The sequence below is a fragment of the Canis aureus genome, chromosome 8, assembly GCF_053574225.1.
Source record: "Canis aureus isolate CA01 chromosome 8, VMU_Caureus_v.1.0, whole genome shotgun sequence".
Taxonomy (NCBI): Eukaryota; Metazoa; Chordata; class Mammalia; order Carnivora; family Canidae; genus Canis; species Canis aureus.
Window position 1 is genome coordinate 60,578,177 of NC_135618.1, and position 23,998 is coordinate 60,602,174.

At 53.8% G+C, this 23,998-nt stretch overlaps 1 protein-coding gene across 9 annotated transcripts; it reads left to right on the forward strand.

Moving 5' to 3' along the window:
- The first annotated feature begins 1,053 nt into the window (after nucleotides 1–1,053).
- Nucleotides 1,054–23,758, forward strand: SETD1A (SET domain containing 1A, histone lysine methyltransferase). Of its 9 annotated transcripts, none has more exons than XM_077907359.1 (19): nucleotides 1,054–1,734; nucleotides 2,480–2,644; nucleotides 2,863–2,958; nucleotides 4,713–4,983; nucleotides 6,096–6,217; nucleotides 6,444–6,673; nucleotides 6,950–7,802; nucleotides 7,957–8,733; nucleotides 9,075–9,251; nucleotides 9,382–9,469; nucleotides 10,180–10,337; nucleotides 10,501–10,588; nucleotides 12,834–13,175; nucleotides 19,022–20,071; nucleotides 20,497–20,669; nucleotides 20,761–20,871; nucleotides 21,053–21,172; nucleotides 22,765–22,902; nucleotides 23,001–23,758. In XM_077907359.1, the coding sequence occupies exons 2-19, from the start codon at nucleotides 2,495–2,497 to the stop codon at nucleotides 23,172–23,174; spliced, it is 5,118 nt and encodes a 1,705-aa protein (XP_077763485.1). In that variant the 5' UTR covers nucleotides 1,054–1,734; nucleotides 2,480–2,494; the 3' UTR covers nucleotides 23,175–23,758. The 9 variants fall into 9 exon arrangements, with proteins under 9 accessions (XP_077763485.1, XP_077763484.1, XP_077763492.1 ...); XM_077907358.1 differs by having other exon boundaries at nucleotides 1,054–1,695; XM_077907366.1 differs by having other exon boundaries at nucleotides 1,054–1,695; nucleotides 12,888–13,175.
- Nucleotides 23,759–23,998: the final 240 nt, after the last annotated feature.

Here is a 23,998-nt window from a genome sequence, read left to right on the forward strand (position 1 = left end):
GCCCAAAGCCAATGAAAACTTAGACTATTTTTACCATAACATGGGGAATCTCTCTGATATTAGAAAAGAAGCCAATACATTTCAACTGAGAAAGAAATCTGCTCTCCTCACCTATGATTTCATATAAATTTTTTTTTTAGAGGTTCTAATCCTCCCATCTATTCTTACTGTGTGAGACCTTGGTCAAGTCCCTTTTTTCTTTTCCTATTGCACAGAACTCTGAATTTGCAGGAACCAGGCCTCAGGGGCCTTTCCTGGAGTGTTCTGACGCCTACAATAGTCCTGCATGACAGGAATGAACATCTTTTCAGAGGAAGAGTCTTAAGTTTTGAGAGGTCAGTAGCTTGCCCAAGGTCACATAGCGAGGGACTAATGCAGGCCGACTTGTCTGAAAGCTAGGGCATCCTCAGCTCAAGCCGAGGGACCTCCTGGGAGTGCCGTTACCCAAAAACCAGGATGCCCTTCGTCCCAGCGAAAGAAAAGGGTGCCCAGCCTCGGGGACCTCAGCGCCTGGGCTGGTGCTGCCCTCGAGCGGCAGGACCATGTAAGCATAGGGAGCCCCCACCCCCACCCCCCAGGCTGAAAACGGCGGGCACTGGGACCTTGATGCTTGGAGAATCGACCAGCCCAGCGCAGCCCAGCTCAGGTACGTAGTTATTTTTCACAAGACTTGTTCTAGGGCCTTTAGGCCCCACAAGTCTTATAACATCACTTTGAGGCAGTCTCCGTTTTAGTCACGAATGGTGGGTTGAGTATAGGTAAAATCTTCTTCTGCAGGCCTCAGTCTTCCAATCTGTTAAATGGGCATCTTAAGCAGCTAGAGGCCCAAAGGGTATAGCGACAGGAAAACCTTCCCTTCAATATGTGCGACGCCAGGCAAACGGCCTGAGTCACCGCTGCTGGTTGTATTTTTCCACCTCCTGGGCGCCCCTCCCAGCCCGCACGGTTTAGGTGGGTCCTACAGGAAGCGCCCCCGCGACGCCGGGCTTTACACGCCCTGGCCACGCCCTCTGTGCGCGGCGCCTTGGCCCCGCCCACAGGAGGGTCCGCAGATTCGCTAGGCCGGCTCAGAATTACTTGGGCCTCTCTGTACGGGGCCGAAATTTCTCATCGTACTCCGAGGGAGGCTTTGGGCCGTAGCCATCTCCCCAGGGTCGGAGCTGGGCATCCCCTAAGCTGTGCTACTAAGAAAGATCCAGAAAAGGTGGCCAACTTTGCCAACGGGGCTTGGCTAACCAGGCATTATTTTCCTGACTCCACCAAAGCGGGCGAAGGGAGGCGACAACTGAGGCCAGGATCTGTGGCGAATCTGCAGCCTCTTAGGTCTTTGGCCGCGCGAAGAAGAGGCAGGAAAGAGGAGCGAAGGAGCTCGCATTCCGTCCACCGATTCGCCCCGCCCGCCTGACGAATCTGCGCCTGTTCAACGCGCCACTCAAATCTCCCCAGCCCTGGCTGGCCTCCTCCCCTCCGCCCCGCCCCCTTTTCCTCAGGGATTAGTCGCTGCTTTCGTCGCCGCCGATTCGTCAAGCACCCCAGGCCAGAGCAGAGGGATAGTCTTGGTGAAGCCCACTCTCCGGGGAATGCGGCCAATCTCCAGGCTCCCTGGGCCGCAACTCTCGACCCTTAAAGGGTGCCGGCCGAGGCGAAGCCGCTTTCCTCGGCCCCGTGGATCTCCTGGCGGCACCCGTAGCGAAAGTGCGAATGTAGACGCTGTGCCCGCTGGGCCTCGCGCAGGTGGCGGTGGTGTTTGGTGCGCGCGCCGGGGAGGTGGTGGTGGGGGGGCGCCGCCGCCGCCACCGCTGCGGGGCCGGGTCTCGCGCTGCCGCCGCCGCCACCGCCGCCTCGCGCCGCTGAGGTGCCGCGCGGGGTGGGGGGAGGGGGAGCCGCTCGCCACGAGCGGGTGAGTGAGGCCTCGCCGCGCGTGCGCGGAGATGGGGGGGCAGATCGCGCCGGGGCGGGAGGAGAGGGCAGCGGCGCGCGTTCCCCCCACCCCCCCGCCCGGATTCGGGGCCGAAGCCGGGTCTCGGGCTCGGTCTCGCGGTGTTTCCAACGCCCCGAAGAGGTGCCACCTCTTGGCCAGGGGATCGGGGCGCGGGGACGCGAGCGGGTGTGTGGGAGCGAGAGCCGGGCTCGGCCCGGGCCGCTGGCCGGTGAGGAGGCGGGAGGGGGCGGGGCCTGCCAGGGGGCGGGGGAGGGGTCTTGCTCTGAGGCCAAGTGGGGCGCGCGCTAGGCAGAGCGGGAAGGTAAGGGGGCGCGAGATGGGCCTGGGGGCCTGAAGGGAGAGTTGGGAGGTGGAGAGAGAATGGGGTGTTGTGGTGAAAGAGGGTACTTGGGGGAAAATCTAGGGGAGCCACGGGTCATGGTGAGGTGTGGAAACTGGGGTGATAAGAGGACCTGAAGTCTGGGCTAGTCGGTGAGGGGCAGCTAGGGAGTCAGGCCTAAGTCCTGAACACCCTTGCGTATCCCTCTTTACTAACAGTGTAAATGAGCAAAGATGGATCAGGAAGGTGGGGGAGATGGGCAGAAAGCCCCGAGCTTCCAGTGGCGGAACTACAAGCTCATCGTGGATCCTGCCTTGGACCCTGCCTTGCGCAGGCCTTCTCAAAAGGTGTACCGCTACGATGGAGTCCACTTCAGTGTCAACGTGAGTGCCCCGGGCCTTGCCATCTAGGGAACTCCAAGCCCCATTCTCCTCTGTTACCTCTGTTTGGCACCCTGAACTCCCATACCCTTGGTCTGCCTTCTTAAAAGTAGGCAACCAGAACCCAGCTCTTTTGCAGGTGGGACTCCAAATGGGCTTCCTAGAGCTCAACAGCTTGGTTTCACCTTGAGCTGTCTTTCTGTTCCTGCCTTCCTTCCTAGGACTCAAAGTATATACCAGTGGAAGACCTCCAAGACCCCCGTTGCCATGTCAGGTCCAAAAACAGAGACTTTTCCCTCCCAGTCCCTAAGTTTAAGGTATGTATCTGCTAGACTCTTGCTGTGATGGCCCTTGGAGGGGCGGTTGGTGCAGAAGATCCATTCTGGTAGTTTAGTCTCAAGCTAATAAAAGGGGGAAGGGAGTCCTATAAAAGGGTAACAACCAGGTCTTATAATCTCTGAGGGTGTAAGACTGAGTTGTTCTGGAGAAGAGTTGTGCTCATCTTCTAGAAAGGTATAGGTGAGGTGTTCCAAACAGGGATGCTGACTTCTTGAAGGATGAAGTAAAGGCATGCTTGATGCTGTACCCATCATTCTGTACTCCTAGAAATGCACAGCATGGCAGTGCCCTGGTGTGATGCCCATTTCTCAGCAATTAAGAGGAGTGACAAGGCCAAGGACTCCATCCTTTGAGTTCTCTACTCTTCACTCCTCATTTGGCCACTTGATCATCCATCTTGTTTCCTCAGAAGATTCCTATTTCCCTGTCTAGCCTGAATACTCATCAAAGGCCTTGGACTGGCCTTTGAAAACTGATGGTTCTTGGTTTCCTTCACTAATTCTTTATCTTTCTGCCTTTTTATATAAACTATTTGGAAGGTTTTTCTCACTGCATTTTGTTCGCTTTGTATATTGTTTCCGGATGGTCTTTTTCATGCCCGTAATTTTGATTATTACTGAAACATTGGTGATTTCCAAATTTCTGTTTCCAGCCAAAATCAGTCTCTTGAACTCCAGACTTGTATGCCTGGTAGAGGGACAGCTCCATCTGGAGGCCCCACAGACATTGCAGACTCGAGATTAAAAACAAGTTATCTTTACTCCTTCTATTTCTCTTTTACTGATGAGGGGTAACACCATCTATTCAGTTGCACAAACTGGAAACCTGGGATTTCTCCTGTGATTGTCCTCTTCTTTATTACATAATCTGTCACCAAGTCCTCCTGACTCTTCTTCCCAAATCCATCTCCTTTTTATATTAGTTTTTTTATTTCTGTTGTTATTGCTATTTTTTTAATGTCTTGTATTCATTTTGCCAAGTTTCCTCGTCTGCGTTCTCTTCTCCGATTTCATGATCCACCCTGCCATTTGTCTTTTTTATTTTACTCCTATTACTTTAGTTGCCAAATCCGTGTTTTTGTGCATTGGCACATATGGTTATTGATCTGGCCAAGCCTTGTCTCCCACCTTCAGGTATACAAGTGTGTTCTACTCTATTATACATATTGTAGTTTCTAGAAAATTCCAGGTTATTTTATAGTTCCATGTCCCACAAGTCCTTATCATCTGTTGAACTCTTGCTACCCAAAAAGCTAAATGGGAACTGACACCATCTTTATGAATTCTTCCATGCCTCCACTCCTTCTCTGGGCTCCTAAACACCCTGTCTGCACTTACACTGACCTTGTGCCCTATCGGAACTGTGTGTGTCTGCCTGAACCTGCTTTTCTGAACAGAAGTCAGAAGTCTTTTTTTTTTTTTTTTTCCATCTTTATATTCGTAGTGCCCTGTCTGTGGCAAAAACTGAGCTAGTGAGCTGTTCCCTACAATCGGTTTCTTCCAAGTATGTTTACTTCTCAGTTGTACATTTCTTGTCTTATTTCTTGTGTTATTCTGCAACGAGAAGAACTCGGAGCAGAGAGGGGTTAGACTCCCGTGTCACTTGTTGGGGCACTTCCCTGCATTTCTGTGCCTGTGTTTCCCGGTCCTCTCTCTGTCTGGACCCAAGGTTCCCAAAGGGAACAGTGGCCAGTATGGAGACCCCGACTCAAGACTCCCTGTCCTCTCCGCAGCTGGATGAGTTCTATATCGGACAGATCCCACTGAAGGAGGTGACCTTCGCAAGGCTGAATGACAACGTGCGGGAGACATTCCTGAAGGACATGTGCCGGAAGTACGGTGAGGTGGAAGAGGTAGAGATCCTTCTTCACCCCCGCACTCGCAAGCACCTGGGCCTGGCCCGCGTGCTTTTCACCAGCACTCGGGGAGCCAAGGAAACGGTCAAAAACCTCCACCTTACCTCCGTCATGGGCAACATCATCCATGCCCAGCTGGACATCAAAGGTGAGGGTTCTCTTGCCTGCTGCCTAAGGTTGAGCTCCAGTAGAGACTGTACGTGCAAATGCCTGCTATGGGGCCAGATGAACGATCAAGTTCATGATCCCTCATCTGAAACTCGAGGCCACATGTGTTTCTGAAATTAGAATTTTATAGAGGAATTATGGCTTTTACGCATTTCGCATGTGTATGATCTTTTGCAAGGTTGCGTAGCATCTTTTGGTCTAGCATGCGACTGTATTTGGGAATGTGTGAAGGGTCCCACTAAGAAGGATCAATAAAAACTAACTAGTAAATTGCTTTAGCTTGGGTCAGATTTTGAGATCGAATTAAAAAAAATGCTCGTCTGGAGTTTCGTGGGGTTTTGAAATTTGGGATGAAGAATCAGGGATCCGTACAGATGAGTGAAGTGGCCTGGGGTTCTGTGTTCAGAAGCAGCAAGGAAGAGTGGGGGGCTTGGGGGATTGTAGAGCACTGTGCCACGGGAAGGAGGCAGCTGTTACTTGGCATTAGCCAGTTTGCAAGTGGGAACGAGGACTCGTGTTACCAAGGAATGTTTTTTTATTGTCAGAAGTCTAGGTTTTTGTGTGCTGTCTCATGTTTTTTAAATGCTGCAATCCCCTTCCCAAAATTTTTAAGAGATTTTAAAGGGCGAAGAAGCCACAGACGTGGCTTAGAGTTAGCTCTCAGGCTGTCACTTTGCACCCTTTAGTTTGTAGGCTGAAGAGTGTGATGGGATCTAGCATCAGACCACCTGGGGCTGAGTTCCAGTCTGTCACTGACCAACTTTGTGACTTTGTGCAGGTCAATTTTCTTCGAGTCTGTGAAACAGGGGTACTGATGCTTCTCTCTCCTGGTGATCATCCAGCTTCATAGTATAAGTAGAGGCGTTTATTTCTAAGCCGTGAAGTGTCATTCGGTATGTTGTTTATAGTGTCATGAGGTGGAGATGAGGCAGAAAGTCCCAAAGGTAGAGACGAGGTAGAACTGAAATCCCCGCACCCAGGACTCCAAGAAATCATAGGAAGCTTGAGGTCTGAGAAGGAAAGGGGAAAGACCAATCAGGAAGAGGAGTTTCTTCCTTCCGACATTGACACTTCCCACCTCTCTTCCTCCAGGACAACAGCGAATGAAGTACTATGAACTGATAGTCAATGGCTCCTACACCCCTCAGACGGTACCCACCGGGGGCAAGGCCCTGAGTGAGAAGTTCCAGGGCTCTGGTGCAGCCACTGAGACGGTACGTAGCTGGTGGTTGCCGTAGGCCTAGCCACATGGGCATAGTGCTTGGGTGCCAGGAACACTATTTGGGAGGTTCTGGGCTTCCTTGTTAAGGATAACAAGAGCCAAGAAAAGATGTTGAGATACTTTCAAAAGGCAGGGGCCTGAGGTTCTTGGTTCAGGGAAGGGCAAGTTGTCAAATGTACTTGATCTTCTTTCCTCCCTGCTCTACTTTTGCCCTCCAGACTGAATCCCGCCGCCGCTCCTCCTCTGACACAGCTGCCTACCCGGCAGGCACCACAGGCGTGGGCACTCCTGGAAATGGCACCCCTTGCTCCCAGGACACGAGCTTCTCCAGCAGCCGACAAGACACCCCATCTTCCTTTGGCCAATTCACCCCTCAGTCCTCCCAAGGAACCCCTTACACATCTCGGGGCAGCACCCCCTACTCTCAGGACTCTGCCTACTCCAGCAGGTACAGAGTAAACACCCTCTGGGGCCCCCAGATTCTGGGAGCGCCACTAGGAAGAAGATACCTGGAGTCTCTCTAGAAGGGAGCTGGGAGTAATTTGTCCTGGTTTCTCTGTGGGTTCAGCCTGTCGTCAGGGAACTCACTGCCTAGCCAGACACCCAGCAGTGTGTAGATTTTCCTATGGGGGCGGTGTTGGGGAGCTTTGGGTACTGAGAACCAGGACGCTAGGGTTTGGTCCTTTGGAGCTGAACCCCACTGACTCCTGCGCTTTTTCTCCAGCACCACTTCGACTTCCTTCAAGCCCCGGCGCTCAGAGAACAGCTACCAAGATTCCTTCTCCCGCCGCCATTTCTCTGCATCCTCAGCCCCCACGACCACCTCCGCAGCTGTCTCAGCCACTACTGCAGCCACTGCCTCGTCCTCATCCTCCTCCTCCTCTTCGTTGTCCTCATCCTCCTCGTCGTCCTCTTCATCTTCATCCTCTCATTTTCGTGGTACTGACTCAAACTACCCGGCGTATTATGAAAGCTGGAATCGCTACCAGCGCCATGCTTCCTACCCTCCCCGTCGGGCCACACGGGAAGAGCCCCCTGGGGCATCTTTTGCTGAAAACACAGCTGAGCGCTTCCCACCTTCCTACACTTCCTACCTGCCCCCGGAGCCCAGCCGGCCTGCTGACCAGGACTACCGGCCACCTGCCTCAGAAGCACCACCCCCGGAGCCCCCAGAACCTGGTGGAGGTGGGGGTGGGGGGGGGCCCAGCCCTGAGAGAGAAGAAGCTCGGACCTCCCCCCGCCCAGCTTCACCTGCCCGCTCCGGCTCCCCGGCCCCAGAGACCACCAACGAGAGCGTGCCCTTCGCTCAACATAGCAGCCTGGATTCCCGCATCGAGATGTTGCTGAAGGAGCAGCGCTCCAAGTTCTCTTTCCTGGCGTCTGACACAGAGGAAGAGGAAGAGAGCAGCACCACAGGCCCTAGTTCTAGAGACACAGGGAGCGAGGCACCTCCTGGGTCTGGTCACGGGCCCTGCACACCCCCTCCAGCCCCTGCTAATTTTGAGGATGTGGCACCCACAGGAAGTGGGGAACCAGGGGCTCCCCGGGAGTCTCCCAAGGCCAACGGACAGAACCAGGTGAGGTTGGGGTCAGCTGGCAGAGGTACCGGGTTCCGGGAGGCAGGGCTGGGCCCGAGGTGGGGGTCAGGAAATTAGACATGAGAGCGGGTATTTGAGGGAAAGCCCTGGAGCAGACAGAGGCTTTCTGTGACCCTCGTCTGCATCCCTACAGGCTTCTCCATGCTCTTCTGGAGAGGACATGGAGATCTCCGATGACGACAGGGGCGGCTCACCCCCTCCGGCCCCGACACCCCCCCAGCAGCCTCCACCCCCTCCTCCTCCACCCCCTCCTCCTCCTCCATACCTGGCTTCCCTGCCCCTTGCTTATCCTCCCCACCAGCCCGCCTACCTCCTCCCACCGCGCCCTGATGGGCCGCCTCCCCCCGAGTACCCCCCACCTCCTCCGCCACCCCCCCACATTTATGACTTTGTGAACTCCCTAGAGCTCATGGATCGACTTGGGGCTCAGTGGGGGGGGATGCCCATGTCCTTCCAGATGCAAACCCAGATGTTAACTCGACTGCACCAGCTGCGGCAGGGCAAGGGATTGACTGCTGCCTCAGCTGGTGGCGCCTTTGGGGAGGCGTTCCTCCCATTCCCACCCCCCCAGGAGGCAGCCTATGGTCTACCCTATGCTCTGTACACACAAGGGCAAGAAGGCCGGGGGGCATACTCCCGGGAAGCCTACCACCTGCCTTTGCCTGTAGCAGCTGAGCCCCTGCCCTCCTCCTCCGTGTCGGGAGAAGAGGCCCGGCTGCCTCCCAGGGAGGAAGCAGAGCTGGCAGAGGGCAAGGCCTTACCATCAGCAGGCACCGTGGGGCGTGTGCTGGCCACCCTCGTCCAAGAGATGAAGAGCATCATGCAGCGAGACCTCAACCGCAAGATGGTGGAGAATGTGGCCTTTGGAGCCTTTGATCAGTGGTGGGAGAGCAAAGAAGAGAAGGCCAAGGTGAGGGACAATGCCTGGGACTGAGGAACTCTTGGGGCTTTGCTGGAGAGAGTAGATTTCTGGCTTATATGGCCCTTAAGTCTCAATGAGCTTGGATTTTCAACATTTCCGTTTGTAGAGTGGGAATGATAGCTGCTTTGTAAGGTGGGTGGACTGAATGAGCAGACTTTGGAGAAAATGCCTGTACAGGGGCTGGTGCAAGGGAGGTGTGGCATAGATCTGTGTCAAATAGAGGAGTGAGTAGATGCATTTCTGTATTCTTGGGACCTGGGAGTAGTTCTCAGGCAGGAGGCAGGAGGGAGCGCCTAGGTTCTGGGGCTCAGTCCCCCTACTGCCTGCAGCCATTCCAGAACGCAGCCAAACAGCAAGCCAAGGAGGAGGATAAAGAGAAGACAAAACTCAAAGAGCCGGGCCTGCTGTCCCTCGTAGACTGGGCCAAGAGTGGGGGTACCACAGGCATCGAGGCCTTCGCCTTTGGGTCAGGGCTGCGAGGGGCCCTGCGGCTGCCTTCTTTCAAGGTACTCAGAGCTGGTCTCGCCTCATAGGGAGGAGAGGGTGTGGTGGGGACCTCCCTTCCTTGGGGGAGAGGTGGTTGGGATCTGTGACCGTTTGAGTTCGAAACCAGCCCTATCTCTTCCCACACCCCAGGTAAAGCGAAAAGAGCCTTCGGAAATTTCAGAGGCCAGTGAGGAAAAGAGGCCCCGTCCTTCCACTCCAGCTGAGGAAGATGAAGATGGTGAGTGAGGGGTCAGGTGGGAGGAGACAGGAGAGGGTGCCTGCTGCTGATAGGAATACAGGAGGCAGGGACAAAGGGGGAAGGTGTCTGGGGGCAAGTAGCCAAGTAGAGAGATTGAAGTAAAGTGCTGAGAAGTATGAAGAGCTTAAGAGAGGGTCATCCTTGAGTCCTAGTTGTGGTTCTCACTGTGTGCTGATAGAAGTTTCCTGTATTTCATTTTTCCAATGGAAAGTGGAAATGGTTAATTTCAACATCTAGGATCTTAGGGTTTCAAGGTTAAACGGGTCACTTACCCAGGTTTCCCATCCAGTGCTTAAGCTCTTCTCCAGCCTTCCTTCCACTTTTGTCTAAGTCTGAGCTGTTGGTTGATGGCTTACATGGCTAGGAAACTTCTTAGTCTGATTGGCTTCCCCAGAGACCCTTGGGCCTTAGTGCTGTTTTCTTGGGGCAGGCTCTCTCTTCCACCTAACCCAGAGAAGGATAAAAGGTTACACGGGTGCAGTGTGGCCAAGCTATAGAACTGTTAGGTAGCTCTGAGGTTTTTGTGTTCTCCTGTGGAACTTCACCTTCTTGTCTGTCAAATGAGGTTTGTCTTGTTGGACCGTTGGGAAGATCAGCAGTGGTGGGTGCAAAGCTCCTTTCAGGCCAGGGGAACAGGAACTGTTACTACTGATGGTAAATTGCCCTAACTGCCACTCCACTGGGTCTAGACCCTGAGCGAGACAAGGAGGCTGGAGAGCCCGGGCGTCCGGGGACCAAGCCCCCAAAGCGAGACGAAGAGCGAAGCAAGACCCAGGGCAAGCACCGCAAGTCCTTTGCTCTGGACAGTGAGGGGGAGGAGGCTTCCCAGGAGTCCTCCTCCGAGAAGGTGAGGGGCCATGACGCCCAGTCCCTGCCAGAAGCCTACTTCCTGAGTTCCCGTCCCCATAGCTGCTTCCTCTCTGGGCTGGAGCCTAGGCAGCGGTGCCTCCTGGAGGACCATTGTCCTTTACTTGTTAGTCCCTATTTTTTGTCCTTTTTTTTTTTTTAAGGAGGAGGAGGAGGAGGAGGAAGATGAAGAAGATGAAGAACGTGAGGAGGCCATGGACGCTGCAAAGAAGGAGACGGAGGCGTCTGATGGTAAGTACAGGCAGGAGGGGAGGATTCTGGCTTGGGGAGGAAGGGATTCCACTGCCTTCCTCGCCCTTTCCTGAGTCCACACAGAAACTTCATGCTGGATTTATTAGCCACCTTTGCTCCTTCCAAAGTAACTGTCTCTTAGCCCCATCTCTTGGAACCCTTGGCCTATTGTAAACAGTTAACTCTGATGTTCAACAGTTCCCTTCTGCTTAGCTTCTGTACTGACATGTGGCTGTCCCCTGAAGACCACCCAGCAGAACTTCCTTACTTTTCCCAACTCCTCAAGACGTGGGGTCCCGAGTTCTCCTGCTACCCTGCCCCACTGATACTACCAGACTGTGCCTTTCTGCCTTCAAAGAAGAAGGCCCAGCCACCAAGCCGTGCTTCCCCTTCCTCTCCTCTCCCCTTAGCTGCCATCACCAGATACGACTCCACTCTTCAGTTGAACACCTGTTTGTCCATATGCATCCATTGAGTCTTGAGTACATAGTTTAGTCTTGTTTCTCGTCCATTTGTTCAGAATTAGCTCTTGAGCCCTTACTCGGTACTGGTAACCATTCTGGGTATTGGGGACACATCTTTTATGGGACTTGGGATCAGTTGGAGGGGAGGAGGAGACTTGACAGATGAACAAATAGTAGCACCTCGGATAGAGATACGTAGTTTAAAGAAGAGAAACTAGGTTACTGGGGTAGAATAACGGGTGGGGGAGCTGGGGAAAGATGGGCTGTTCTAGATCTCTTGGAGAAGGAGCGCCTCTGAGAGGTACTGTCTCAGTGGAGGCCAGATGGAGATAGTGATGATCTGAGAGCCTGCCTTTTCAGGAAGGCAGAGGGCAGGGTCAGCTGTTCTAAGGGTGCAGATTGCTGCATGTCTGCTTGGTCACCACTTTCTGACTGTTGCACCACCTCAGTGTTCCTGGGATTTGTTGCCTTCTTTGTTCCTGCTGGCCTTTCTCACTGAGTCTTCTGCAGCAGTTAGACTGACTTCCGTGTCTTTAGTCCCATCATTCCTCTTCCATTCCAGTCCATTTTCTAGTCTGCTGATGGAATTCTCTTTCCTCCATTGCATACCTGACCCTGTGACTTCCCTCCATAAAGTCTATTTCTAGCTCCCTGTTTTCTAGAAGATGACTCTTCAGCCCGGTATTGTAGGCCATTTATAACCTACCTTCTGTTTATCTGTTCAGTTCCCATCCTGCCATTCTCCAGACCCATCCCTGGCCACCCCATCTGTTCTAAATTCATCCAGGTGTGTTCCTCGGACACTTCACGGTTCTTAACTTAAAAGTCCTTCTGACATATTGCCATTTCCCAGAGGCATAAAGCCAGAACATTTTTAAAGCTTACTTTCCCCCAGGAATCTTTTTTATTTTATTTTTTTTAATTTTTATTTATTTATGATAGTCACAGAGAGAGAGAGAGAGGCAGAGACATAGGCAGAGGGAGAAGCAGGCTCCATGCACCGGGAGCCCGATGTGGGATTCGATCCCGGGTCTCCAGGATCGCGCCCTGGGCCAAAGGCAGGCGCCAAACCGCTGCGCCACCCAGGGATCCCAGGAATCTTTTTTATTAGTCTCATCCGGGTAGCATCTCTGAGACCCACCTTGGGAAAAGCTTCAGTGGTTAGAGCAGACTACTTACGGTTTCCAGGTCTCCCATCTCCCTGCATGTCTGACTGCCCTGTTGAGCCTTCAGGTCTTCCTCGTGTTCTTCTACTTGTCGTTTCTTGATTTCAGCATCTCCCTCACAGGGATCCCTTCCCTGACTGGATCTTCCAGGCAGAATCTAGGACTTCCCTTGGCCAAGCTCCCGGGGTCGGTCGGTCTGTCTTTCTTTCTTTCTTTCTTTCTTTCTTTCTTTCTTTCTTTCTTTTTTTTTTTTTTTAAGATTTTATTTATTTATTCATGAGAGACAGAGAAAAAGGCAGAGACACAGGCAGAGGGAAAAGCAGAGAGCCATGCAGAGAGCCTGATGTGGGACTTGATCCGGGGACTCCAGGATCACGCCCTGGGCTGAAGGCAGGCGCTAAACTGCTGAGCCACCCAGGGATCCCCTCCCCTGCTCTTTCATACTGAAATTGGTCTCAACTGTGAACAAAGAGTGTGCTTACCCAACTCCTTGAGGGTTGGACTTCCCAGCAAAGAGTGTAACCCATCCGTAGTAGTGAGTCAGTGAATGAATCCATGGCTTGACCAAGTGAGGAGTGTTCCCACCTCGCCTGATTGCCCCTTCTGGATTTCTAGGCGAGGACGGGGAAAGCGATTCGTCCTCCAAATGTTCTCTGTATGCTGACTCAGATGGTGAAAATGATAGCACGTCGGACTCCGAGAGCAGCAGCTCCTCCAGTTCCTCATCTTCCTCCTCATCGTCCTCATCATCCTCATCATCCTCATCATCATCTGAGTCCTCCTCGGAAGAGGAAGAGGAAGAGGAGCCGCCAGCAACTGTACCCTCAGCATCACCTCCCCCCAGAGATGTCCCTGCGCCCCCACCAGCGCCTGCGGAAGAGCCTGAGCCAGAGCGGGTTGCAGGCTCCCCAGCTATGCCTCTCCCTGAACAGGAGAAGTCTCCAGCAAGACCTGCAGGTGGGTACTACGGAGCTGGTGATTTGGTCTCTGTTGATGCTGGTATCGGTCTTTGTGAGAATGGTGGGGTCAGTATTTGTGAATTACGTACAAGTGCAGGGCTTTGTTTGAACGTGTGCAAGTTGGACTGAAATCACTATCTCCTGTCAGTCCTCCCTTGGAGACATTAACAGCCACATTCAAACTGTGCTGCTCTGAGCAGCTCACAGAGCCATAGCAGGGTATACATCTACTAAGGAAAACGGTGGTCTCACCCCCTACCCCACCCATCCCAGAATGGTCTCTTTGTAAGTTAACTAAGGAGAAAATTCCCAACATGACAAATTCCTCCTACTGATTTTTCCTGAGCTTGTGCCTTAATATGTAGTGTGTGCTTGCAGGTGATTACATGGACAAACAGGTGGAAGATAGATATTGATAGTATTGACTCAGAAGTTAAATTTACCTTTGCTTTTCCTTTGTGAGTTTGTTCCTTTGTTGTTTTGTAGTACATACACGTAATTTGTCCTTCTGAGTGAACTGTTCAGGCAGTATGTATTTGTTTACTGAGTACAGTTGACTCTTGAACAATGCGAGGTTTAGGGGTGCTAATCCCCTGTACAGTTGAAAATACGTCTACAACTTTTGATTTCCCAAAAACTTAACTGTTAAATAGCCTACTATTGACTGGAAGTCTTACTGATGACTTAAGTAAGTAGTCGGTTAGCATATTTCCTGTACGTTATATGTATTGTATGCTATGTTCTCACGAGAGAATAAGTGTGAGAAAAAAAGTCTTTAAAATCTTAAGTAAGATACATTTACAAAACTATATCTGTCAGAAAAAGCATGTGTATAAGTAGCCTGCACAGTTCAAACCCATGTTGTTCAGGCATCATCTGTACTTACGGTAGGTGCAGGGGGCCCCGTTCTCCCCTCCTGAAGCTTATGGTCTATAGGGAGAGAGAGTTGAGTTGAGTAATAAATACCTAAGAAAGTCTGTGATGGCAAACTGTCAAGCACAACAAGAGAAAAGTGCAGGGTGCTCTGAAAACCTGAGTACGTCTGCAGGAATGTCTTTGCTGGTCTTTTCTGCTGAAGCCTCATCAGACTGAAATACAGGCAGAGCAGGCAGCCGGGCATGAGTAATACATACAAAGGCCAGAGGGCAGAGGAAACAGCATGCTGGAAGACAGAAACCTTACGGATGGTGAGAAGTGAGGGGAAACTGGGATGGCTGAAACTGGAGAGGTGAGCAAGGAGTGGGCCGTTCAAGGTGAATTGGCCATATTAGGAATTTGGTCTTTATTTTGAAGGCATTAAAATGCCATCAGAGGGGTGTGACAGGATCTTATTTGTGTTTTGAGGAGATGCAGTACAGAGAAGACTTGGAGATGGGCTAGAGCCCGTGTGGGCAGCTAGGAGGCTATGGTGGTTGGTGAGGAAGGCACACGACGGCGGGCACTGGGAGTCAGGTGTTCTTAGGTGGTGTCTGTCAGTTCTCAGACTGGACATGGCCTTCCACATAGCCCTCCCAAACGTAACTGAGAATCTGTGGTCTGAAATGAGCAGTGACCACGGGAAGAACCCCCAGCCCTGTTACACTCTTCTGGTGCAGACCTTGCAAGAGGAGTTGAGGTTCTCAGTGATCTAAGATGCCTCTCCTGGCCTCTTTGAGCCCACTGGGAGCAGAAGAGCTGGTGATCAGAGGGCATCGCTCTCAGGGAGGTAGGAAGAGTAGGGCGTGGTCAATTTTGAATTTTGCCAGAAAGATCATTCTGGTAGGAAGGAGAGGGATTGGAAGAGGTGGGGAAGGAGGTAGGATGACCTATGGGAGAGTTTAAGAGAATGCAGGTGAATGAAGGGCATGAACCCAAGCAAGGCAGGTTACAATGAGCTGCATGGAGCGGAAGTAGGGATGAGGATTTGAGAGACATTTAGGAGATAGAACCACTTGCTTAAACTACTTCCCAGGAAAGGGAAGATAAAGGAGGAGGAGGAGAAGCGGCATTAGGAAGAAAGCTGATGCACTTCCTTGGGGTTTAGTTTGATATGCCTTTGCGACCTCCAGGTAAGAAACATCCAACAGGCAGCTGGATCAATGGATCTGAGGGTCTGGCAACAACAGCAGGCTGGAAACGAGGTAGGCAGATATTTGAGAGGAGCCCAGGGGTGGGTGTGAGCACATTTACACACCCTAGAACAACTCATGGATCAAGAGAAGGTGCCAGTGCATTGTATCTATAAGAGATAGATGGGCAAAGGGGAGCCGGAGGAGGCCGAGCAGGAACTATTAGCAGGACAGGAAAGAAAACCAGGGAGCTTGGTTTTCAAAAGGAGGGAGTGGTGTGTATCAGTAGGCCAAAAGAGAGATGGTAAGATAGGAAAAGTTTCTGTTGGATTTAGCAGTTAGGGGGTCACTGGTGACCTTATCAATTTCAGTAGAGAAGATCAGATCAGAGGCAAGTTAGGAGTGTTAAAGGAGTGAGGGCAGGTGACAGAGAAAACTAGTCTTCTGGAAGGATAGACTACTCCTGTGAAGAGAGAGTTGAAAGGTTGTGATGAATATTATTAGTTAAGTGCTTGAGTGCTTCCTGTGTGCCAGGCTCTAGGCCTAGCACACTGCAGATTTGTTTTCTCATGTAGTCTTCATACCATCCCTGTTAATCTCATTTTCCAGATAAGGAATTTGAGGTTCAGTGAGATGCTCAAGGTCACCCAGCTGGGATTGGAGAGACAGGAGAAGGCAGGGTTGATGGAGGGTTAGTTTTTGCAAATAGGTGAGGCTTGAGATACAGATATGGGGCAGGAAGAGGGACACGCAGAGAGTGTAGTACCTGTTGGAGTGGCCTCCCTGGGGGTGCACAGGTGGACTCGAGGTCTGATACACATGTGCCTATAATTGGGATGGCAGGGAGATGTGGGCTTTCATGCCCAAGGACCCCCTGTTTCACTCTGCAGTAGGAAAGAAGCGTATTTTCTCAGCACAAGGGGGTGGATGGAGGAGGAGCCTTGATGAAGGAAGGAGAATGAGGATGAAAAGGCTTGTGACTCAGATTCCCTGCTGAGACTGGGGGTTCAGGGGAAAAGGTGGAGAAAATGCAGATAGGTCGGTTGGGCAGAGTCAGGTCAGGGTTGGGGTCTCCAGGGTGGCGGCAGTAGCTGAAGAATGTGGAAAGTGCTGTGAAAGGAGATGGCAGAGTGAGGGCCCTGTGGGCAGGCACAAGAAGGAAAGCAGCTGGTTTAGAAGGATGGTGACCGGCTAGAGGGAGCCAGGAGGTGGGGTGAACTGAAGGGACCTGGGGAACTGTGATCAGAGGGGAAGAGGTCCCAGTTGGGGCTGTTCCAGGGGTTAATGAAGTCATGTGTGTGACTTGGGGGGCTAGCTGAGAACGAGTAAAGGAAGGCACGGGAGAAGGGAGAATAAGGGGAACGAGGTATATGGCAGAGTAGGGAGGAGAGAGGTAGATGGCAGAGTAGGGAGGAGAGAGGAAGGGTAAGGATGTTCATGTTCCATGGATGCAGCTGGAAAGAGGGAAATGTGGCCCGATGGCAAGAGAGGGCTTGTGTGGTGGAACCCAGAGATGGGACCTGGATGCCTTTGGGATTTGCCTTTCTTCTGTCTTTGGTCTGATTCATTCCTCTCTCCTGAAGATGGGCTTCCCCTGCTTCTGTCCAACCCTACGGAGAAACCCACTCCTCTCTTAGATCCTTATTTCCACGGAAGTCTCTCGTGACACTGGCTTGGGTCTAGTAGTCATCAGTTAATGAACGCCAGGGGCAGGGAGTGGGGCAGGTCATGTAGTAGAAACCTTGGCTTCTGGGAGATATATAGACTGGGTAGGTACCCCAGAAGTTATCTCCCTAAATGAAAGACATGGCCAGGTTTCTTTCAGAACAGGAAGCAAAGAGAACTCTGTGTGAAGAAGCTAAGCCAGGAGAGAAATTTGTTCCTAAGAGCCAGGCTTCCAGAGGGCACCGTGGCTAGGTTGGGATGATGGGTCAAAGGCAGGGCTGCCCCAAAACAGAGAAGAGAAGAGGCAAGGAGACTTGGAGAAGCTAGAGGATCTGGGACAAGCACCCAGGGCCTCACTAGCTTCAGAGCGTGGTTCACTGCTGGCTGAGACCCCAGCTGCTGTGCAGTCTTGGCAGATGGGGCTGAAGGCCTTGCTCAGGGTGCCTGGCTGGGGAGTGTCTGTTAGGGCAGCAGACAAGTGTTGCTCACTGCCTGCTTGGGTCAGACCTGGAGCTGGCCGCCTTTTAGCTCTGGGAGTGCCAGAGCCAGATGTGAAACCACTGACTTTCCACTGCAGGATGTCCAGGGGAGCATGGGGCAGTAGATGGAGCTTGAAATTCAACCCAGCCTGCCTGGGGTGCAGATCTTGTTCTGGCATTTGTGAGCTGTGTGACTTTGGGCCAGCTATTAACATTTCTCTGCCTCAGTTTCCTTCTCTGTAAGCTGGGTTTAATAATAGTACCCACCTCACAGGGTAGTTTTTGAGGAATGAAATGAGTAGTTAACATACGTGAAAGAAAGTCTTGGATTGATGCTTGGCATGAAGTATTAGTTATTAATCTGCTGCTGCCATCCTGAAGACTGGCACTTGAGAGCCGCCGGCCTTCTGGTTCTGAGAGGAAGTCACTACCAGCATAGCCTTCACAAAGATGGCATTGAGCTCGGTGAGCTTTCCCAGTAGGCAGGAGGGGAGAGGCACGTGTGAAAGGCCGCGGCTGTTCCAAGTGGCTGAAACCTAGGAGGGGAAAGGGTTAGTCTGCAACACAGGGTCTGCCCCAGAGAAAGGGCAGTGTAGTCTTGAGCTGTATTCAGGCTCCCACATTCAGTACCAGACTTGAGGGCCCCAGCAGAGGGAGGACAGGTTCCTGTCTGGGGGACTGGGGAGAGAGAATGCCACCTGCTCAAGATGGTGTGTCCCCTCCTCAGACCACTCCCTAACCTTGGGGTCTCACCTTCACCCTCAGCTTCTTTAGGGGAGTCTTCCTGACCCCTCCCCACTTTGGCAAACCCTGGTGCTCCTTGGCAGGTGGTGGCAAGGAAACAAATACTATGCAGTGTTTCAATACAAAGACTCAATGCTTACATTGTATCTTTACCACCTCACTGAACAGAGAACATTGTTTGTAGTTGAAATAATGGATACTTTAGTTCAGAGAGGGTTAATTGCATCATCATACCAGGCGGTGGTCCGTCCTCTGTGCTCCTAGTCCTTGGACATAATTCAGTCACCACTAGTCTTGGTTAAAAGGATAGAGCTTGGGCAGCTCAGGTGGCTCAGCGCTTTAGCGCCTGCCTTTGGCCCAGGGCGTGATCCTGGAGACCCAGGATCGAGTCCCACATCAGGCTCCCTGCGTGGAGCCTGCTTCTCCCTCTGCCTGTGTCTCTGCCTCTTTCTCTCTCTGTGTCTCTCATGAATAAATAAATAAAATCTAAAAAAAAAAAAAAAAAAAAAAAGATAGAACTTAAGTGTGTGTCTCCCTAGAGCCCCCACCTCAACTCTCCAGAGTTTGGGCTGGACATTGGTTTCCTGTCACAGTCCCCATCGGACTGTAATCTCTGTGAGGGCTTTGAAAGTGCCCAGCGTGTCGGCCCTATGCCTGACACACTTGTGCTCAGTGAATGTTTGTCGAATATATGAATGAGCAGGTGCAGAACCTCCTGCCAAGGGGAGCCCAAGGTGCAGAGGACTTGTTGCAGCTGTGAGGCAGCAGCATGTTTGCTGGGTGAGCACATGTGTGCCAGAAGCAGAGGAGAGCCTGCAGCCTTGGTGTGGACTCCCCAGTGAGACAGGCCAGTACCCTGCCCGCAAGCTGCTGACCTTCTCTTTTTCCCTGTGTGCTTCCTTCCCCAGGTTCCACTGAGGAACCACCTCCCAGTGTGCCCCAGCCTCCCCCTGAGCCGCCAGCGGGACCCCTGGCCCCCGTTCCCCGCCCTGATGAGCGCCCCTCCTCTCCTATCCCCCTCCTGCCCCCACCCAAGAAACGCCGGAAAACGGTCTCCTTCTCTGCCTTGGAGGAGGTGCCAGCGCCAGAGCCTCCCCCAGCCACCCCGCCACAGATCAAGTCTCCTGGCCCTGTGTCCCGCAAAGTCCCCCGGACTGTGGAGCGGACCATTCGAAACCTGCCCCTGGACCATGCATCTCTGGTCAAGAGTTGGCCTGAGGAGGTGTCCCGAGGAGGTCGGAGCCGGGCTGGAGGCCGAGGCCGTTCTACTGAGGAGGAGGAAGCTGACCCAGGGACCGAAGTGGACCTGGCGGTGCTGGCCGACCTGGCCCTGACCCCAGCCCGTCGTGGGCTGACTGCCCTGCCACCAGGTGACGACTCGGAGGCCACAGAGACATCGGATGAGGCCGACCGCCCAGGCCCCCTGCTCAGCCACATCCTCCTGGAACACAACTATGCCTTGGCTGTCAAGCCGCCGCCCTCCACTCCGGCCCCTCGGCCTCTGGAGCCAGTTCCTGCCCCTGCGGCCCTCTTCAGCTCTCCAGCAGATGAGGTCCTGGAGGCCCCCGAGGTGGTGGTGGCTGAGGCGGAGGAGCCAAAGCAGCAGCAGCAACAGCAGCAGCAGCAAGAGGAAGGAGAGGAGGAGGAGGAGGAAGAGGAGGAGTCCGAGTCTTCCGAGAGTAGCAGCAGCAGCAGTAGTGACGGGGAGGGCGCTGTCCGGCGGCGCAGCCTCCGCTCCCACACCCGGCGCAGGCGGCCACCCCCGCCCCCTCCACCCCCTCCACCCCCTTCCTTCGAACCCCGCAGTGAGTTTGAACAGATGACCATCTTGTATGACATTTGGAACTCGGGCCTGGACTTGGAGGACATGGGCTATCTGCGGCTCACGTACGAGCGGCTGCTGCAGCAGACAAGCGGGGCTGACTGGCTGAATGACACCCACTGGGTCCATCACACCAATATCCTGGGCCCTAGAGGCCAGCTTGCTCCGCACAAGAAGGCAGGCCCCAGGGGTGGGGGCAGGCTGCCCTGGGGTCGCACAGCTAGGGAGCAGCCCTCTCACATCGCAGCTAGCGTCTCTGTTTGCCTCCCTCCCTGTTCTCTCTGCCACATTCAGCCTGGTTGTTCTCCTCTGGCCCCCAGGCCATTCTTTTCTCTTTGCCTCTTGCCCCTTCTCTACCTCCCAGAGTTTTTTCTGGCAGAAAAGGTGAGATCTAAGGCTTTCTTCTCTCCATTTTTCTGCCCTCCTCATGCTAAATAATGCTTGGGCCCTCCTGCTAAGGTCAGTCACCCTTTCCATGGGCTGGGACTGGGTGGACCGAGGGGAGAGGGCCCCAGGGATCTGGCCAGCAAGGAACCCATTTTCTTCCTTAACACCCTGCACTCACCAACCTGAGCACTCCAAAACGCAAACGGCGGCCCCAGGATGGGCCCCGTGAGCACCAGACAGGCTCAGCCCGCAGTGAAGGCTATTACCCAATCAGCAAGAAGGAAAAAGACAGGTACCTGGATGTGTGCCCTGTTTCGGCCCGGCAGCTGGAAGGAGCAGACACTCAGGTAAGGCTCTGCCCTCATACCTGGCCCATTGGCGTCACTGCTCACGGTTGCCCCTGTCACTTACCTCCCCCCTGCATCCTGCTTCTCCCAGGGGACTAACCGTGTGCTCTCGGAGCGCCGGTCTGAGCAGCGGCGGTTGCTGAGTGCCATCGGCACCTCCGCCATCATGGACAGTGATCTGCTAAAGCTAAACCAGCTCAAGGTGAGGAGCAGGGACTTAGGGGAAGAGAGGCCCGGTGGGCGGGCAGCATCATGCGGTCTCCTGGGGTTGGGCATGGAGGTGAGTGGCCGAAGCACACTTCTCCCCTTGGAGGACTGCAGCAAAGGCAAGGAGTTAGGTTGAGGGAGGCGCCCAGCAGCACAGCCTGCATTCTGCCCTCTAGTTCCGGAAGAAGAAACTCCGCTTTGGTCGCAGCCGGATCCACGAGTGGGGTCTGTTTGCCATGGAGCCCATTGCAGCTGACGAGATGGTCATCGAATACGTGGGTCAGAACATCCGCCAGGTAAGGCCCTGTACCTGGCTCCCAGTAAGATGGCAGCATAGCAGCTGCATGAGAAACACCTCATCTCTGGATAAAGGTCCACATAACCTCGCAGTTCCAAGACATAGTTGGTGAAACCTGCCTGTGTTTCCTTCGACAGTTAGTGATGGGTCCTTGTAAACTAGGTGGTGACAATCCAGCAAGGAGGAAGGGCCAATATTCTCTCTGGCTATGAGGGTCTCATAGTTCAGTGGGGGAAGAGCCACTGCATAAAGAACTGCACCAAAGGATGATGTCTGGTTGATGGGGAAGAGGAAGCTTGGGGAGGCACAGGTGGTGGGGCACAATGACGTGTAAGCCGGGAGCTGAAGGATGATGACTCCCCAACTCAGAGGAGGGGAAGGGTGCTCCCAGCCACTGGACAGCATGTGCAGAGGTCTGGAGGTAGGATAGTCTCAGTAGGGCAAGGAGGTCAGGATGGCAAGATGGAAAAACCAGGACTGGTGGCCACCAAGAGAGGCAGGTGGAGGCCACACTTCGTGGACCTTAGGTGCTTAGAAGCTGTGTTGTTGAGCTGGGGCCAGCGATAAGGGGAGGGAAGCCATGGCCAAGTGCCCAGCAGTGACAGGCTTTGCAGTCAGTAGGCTCCCTCTGGCTGCAGTGTGAAGGGACAGCCAGAGGCGGGGACAAGTGGGGGTGCGGTCACAGAGATCCCAGCAGAGGCCCAGGGGACCCAGACTAGGCAGTGGCAGCCAAGGTAACAGGAGTCTGTGGGTCCAAGGCAGCTGGCAGCACTGAGCAGCAAGTTGGCTCTGGAGAGTAGGGGAGGGAAAGAGGGGAGGCCATTTCTTGGGCTGCTGGTGAGGGGGGTGAGGAGGAGAAGCAGCTGTGTGGTGGAGAGGAGTTCCAGTCAGGGCCTGTAAAGCTGCAGGGCCCCAGGGACATCTAGAAATTGACGCCTAGCAGCTCCATTGAGGTGGATTTTGGCTGGAGATGGAAGTTTGGGAGGAGGCCCCACCACTTATCTGGCAGTTGAAGCCCTGGAAGAGAATGAGATCACCCCAAGGAGAGAGCACAGAGGGTTTATCATGCCATGTTCTGGGAAATAGGAATCACTCCTCCTCACACAAGAATGTGGACCTTGAGGGCATCAAGTGGCAGCCTGGGGGTGCCTGTCTTGGACAGAGGGTCCTGGGAGAAGAGACGAATAGGGTTCGGGCCCCAAAATGACCATGTCACATCAGGAACCAGCATGGCTTCACAGGAGGCTGGGGGCTCCACCATGGGCCAGGCAGAGGCTCCAGGAGGAGCCAGTGGCTGCTGCTCATGCCCACTGAGCCCGGCACATTTTCCTGAGATCCCCTTTGGGAGACTTAAAGTGGCAGCCAAAGGTGTCGGTGTGGGGGGAACCTTGAGGAGGGGGCCCTTGGAAGCAGGTGGTTGACTCCTTGGGTGGGTGGGAGCCAGAGGAGGAGCTGCTCACCAAGACAGGTCAATGTGCCACCCACCCCAGGGTGGTAGCTGGAAGGCCAAGCGGGTCCCCTTCACTGGGGCTGGTGGGGTCAGGCCCAGTCTGGCAGGAAGCTGACTGGGACGGCACCCCGTCCTACCAGATGGTGGCTGACATGCGGGAGAAGCGCTACGTGCAGGAGGGTATTGGCAGCAGCTACCTGTTCCGGGTAGACCATGACACCATCATCGACGCTACCAAGTGCGGCAACCTGGCGCGGTTCATCAACCACTGCTGCACGGTGCGCAGGGGGGTGGGGGAACGGGGTGGGAGGTGCTCAGGGTGGGGCGGAGACTCCAGGACCAAGGGCGTAGCTCACATGGCCCTCCCCTCCTACAGCCCAACTGCTATGCCAAGGTGATCACCATCGAGTCCCAGAAGAAGATCGTGATTTACTCCAAGCAGCCGATTGGTGTGGACGAGGAGATCACGTACGACTACAAGTTCCCTCTGGAGGATAACAAGATCCCGTGTCTGTGCGGCACCGAGAGCTGCCGGGGCTCCCTCAACTGAGGTGGGGCGGGACCGGCGCCCGCGCCTCTATTTATTTCCCCGGGGTCTGGGGAGCCCTAAGCCCAGTGAGGGAGCCTCAGTCCCCGGAGGTAACTCCTGCCTCCCCTGTCGCCCCTGCCCACCCACCTCCTAACTTTTTTTTCTTTGCGGAGAAGAAGCTGTAAATGTTTTGTAGCTGCCAGCAGCTGTTTCCTGTGGAAACCTGGGGTGCCGGCCTGTACAGATCCTGTTCTTGGGGGGCTGCATAGCCCCCTTGCTTTGTGTTAATGGGGACTTCCCCTTTGTGCCCTGCGTGCACCCCTCCCCAGTTCAGGGGTCTCTAGGGGCAGCGGCCATGTTCTCCCCCTGGGGGGGGTGCCCTGTGCCCCCAGTCCTAGGGACTCCGTGCCTGGAACCCTGCCTCATCTTCTGTTCCTGCCAGACCCTGTGGGTCACCCTCCCACCCTGGTTCCTGGAAGCTTCTGCTCTGCCAGACCAGGATGGTGGGGGGTGGGCCCTTCCTATTGGGCTGGATTGTACATATGTTAATAGCGCAAACCCAACGCCACATTTTTATAATTGTGATTAAACTTTATTGTACAAAAGTGCTTGGTCAGTATCTTTGGGGAAGAGTAGGTGGGTGGCGGGGGGTTGGGGGTTCAGGACAGAGGATTGGTTGCAAGTGAAGAGAAGGGGAAATGGGTGGCCTGCAGGTTGGGTGGGTAGACCTGCAGACTCAACCACCATTGCTCTGGGTCACCTATTAGTCTGGAATAGTCATCCAGAAATCCCCCATCAAGGTCAGCCAGAGCTGGGCCAAGGTCAGCCTCCCTTTCCTTCCCAGA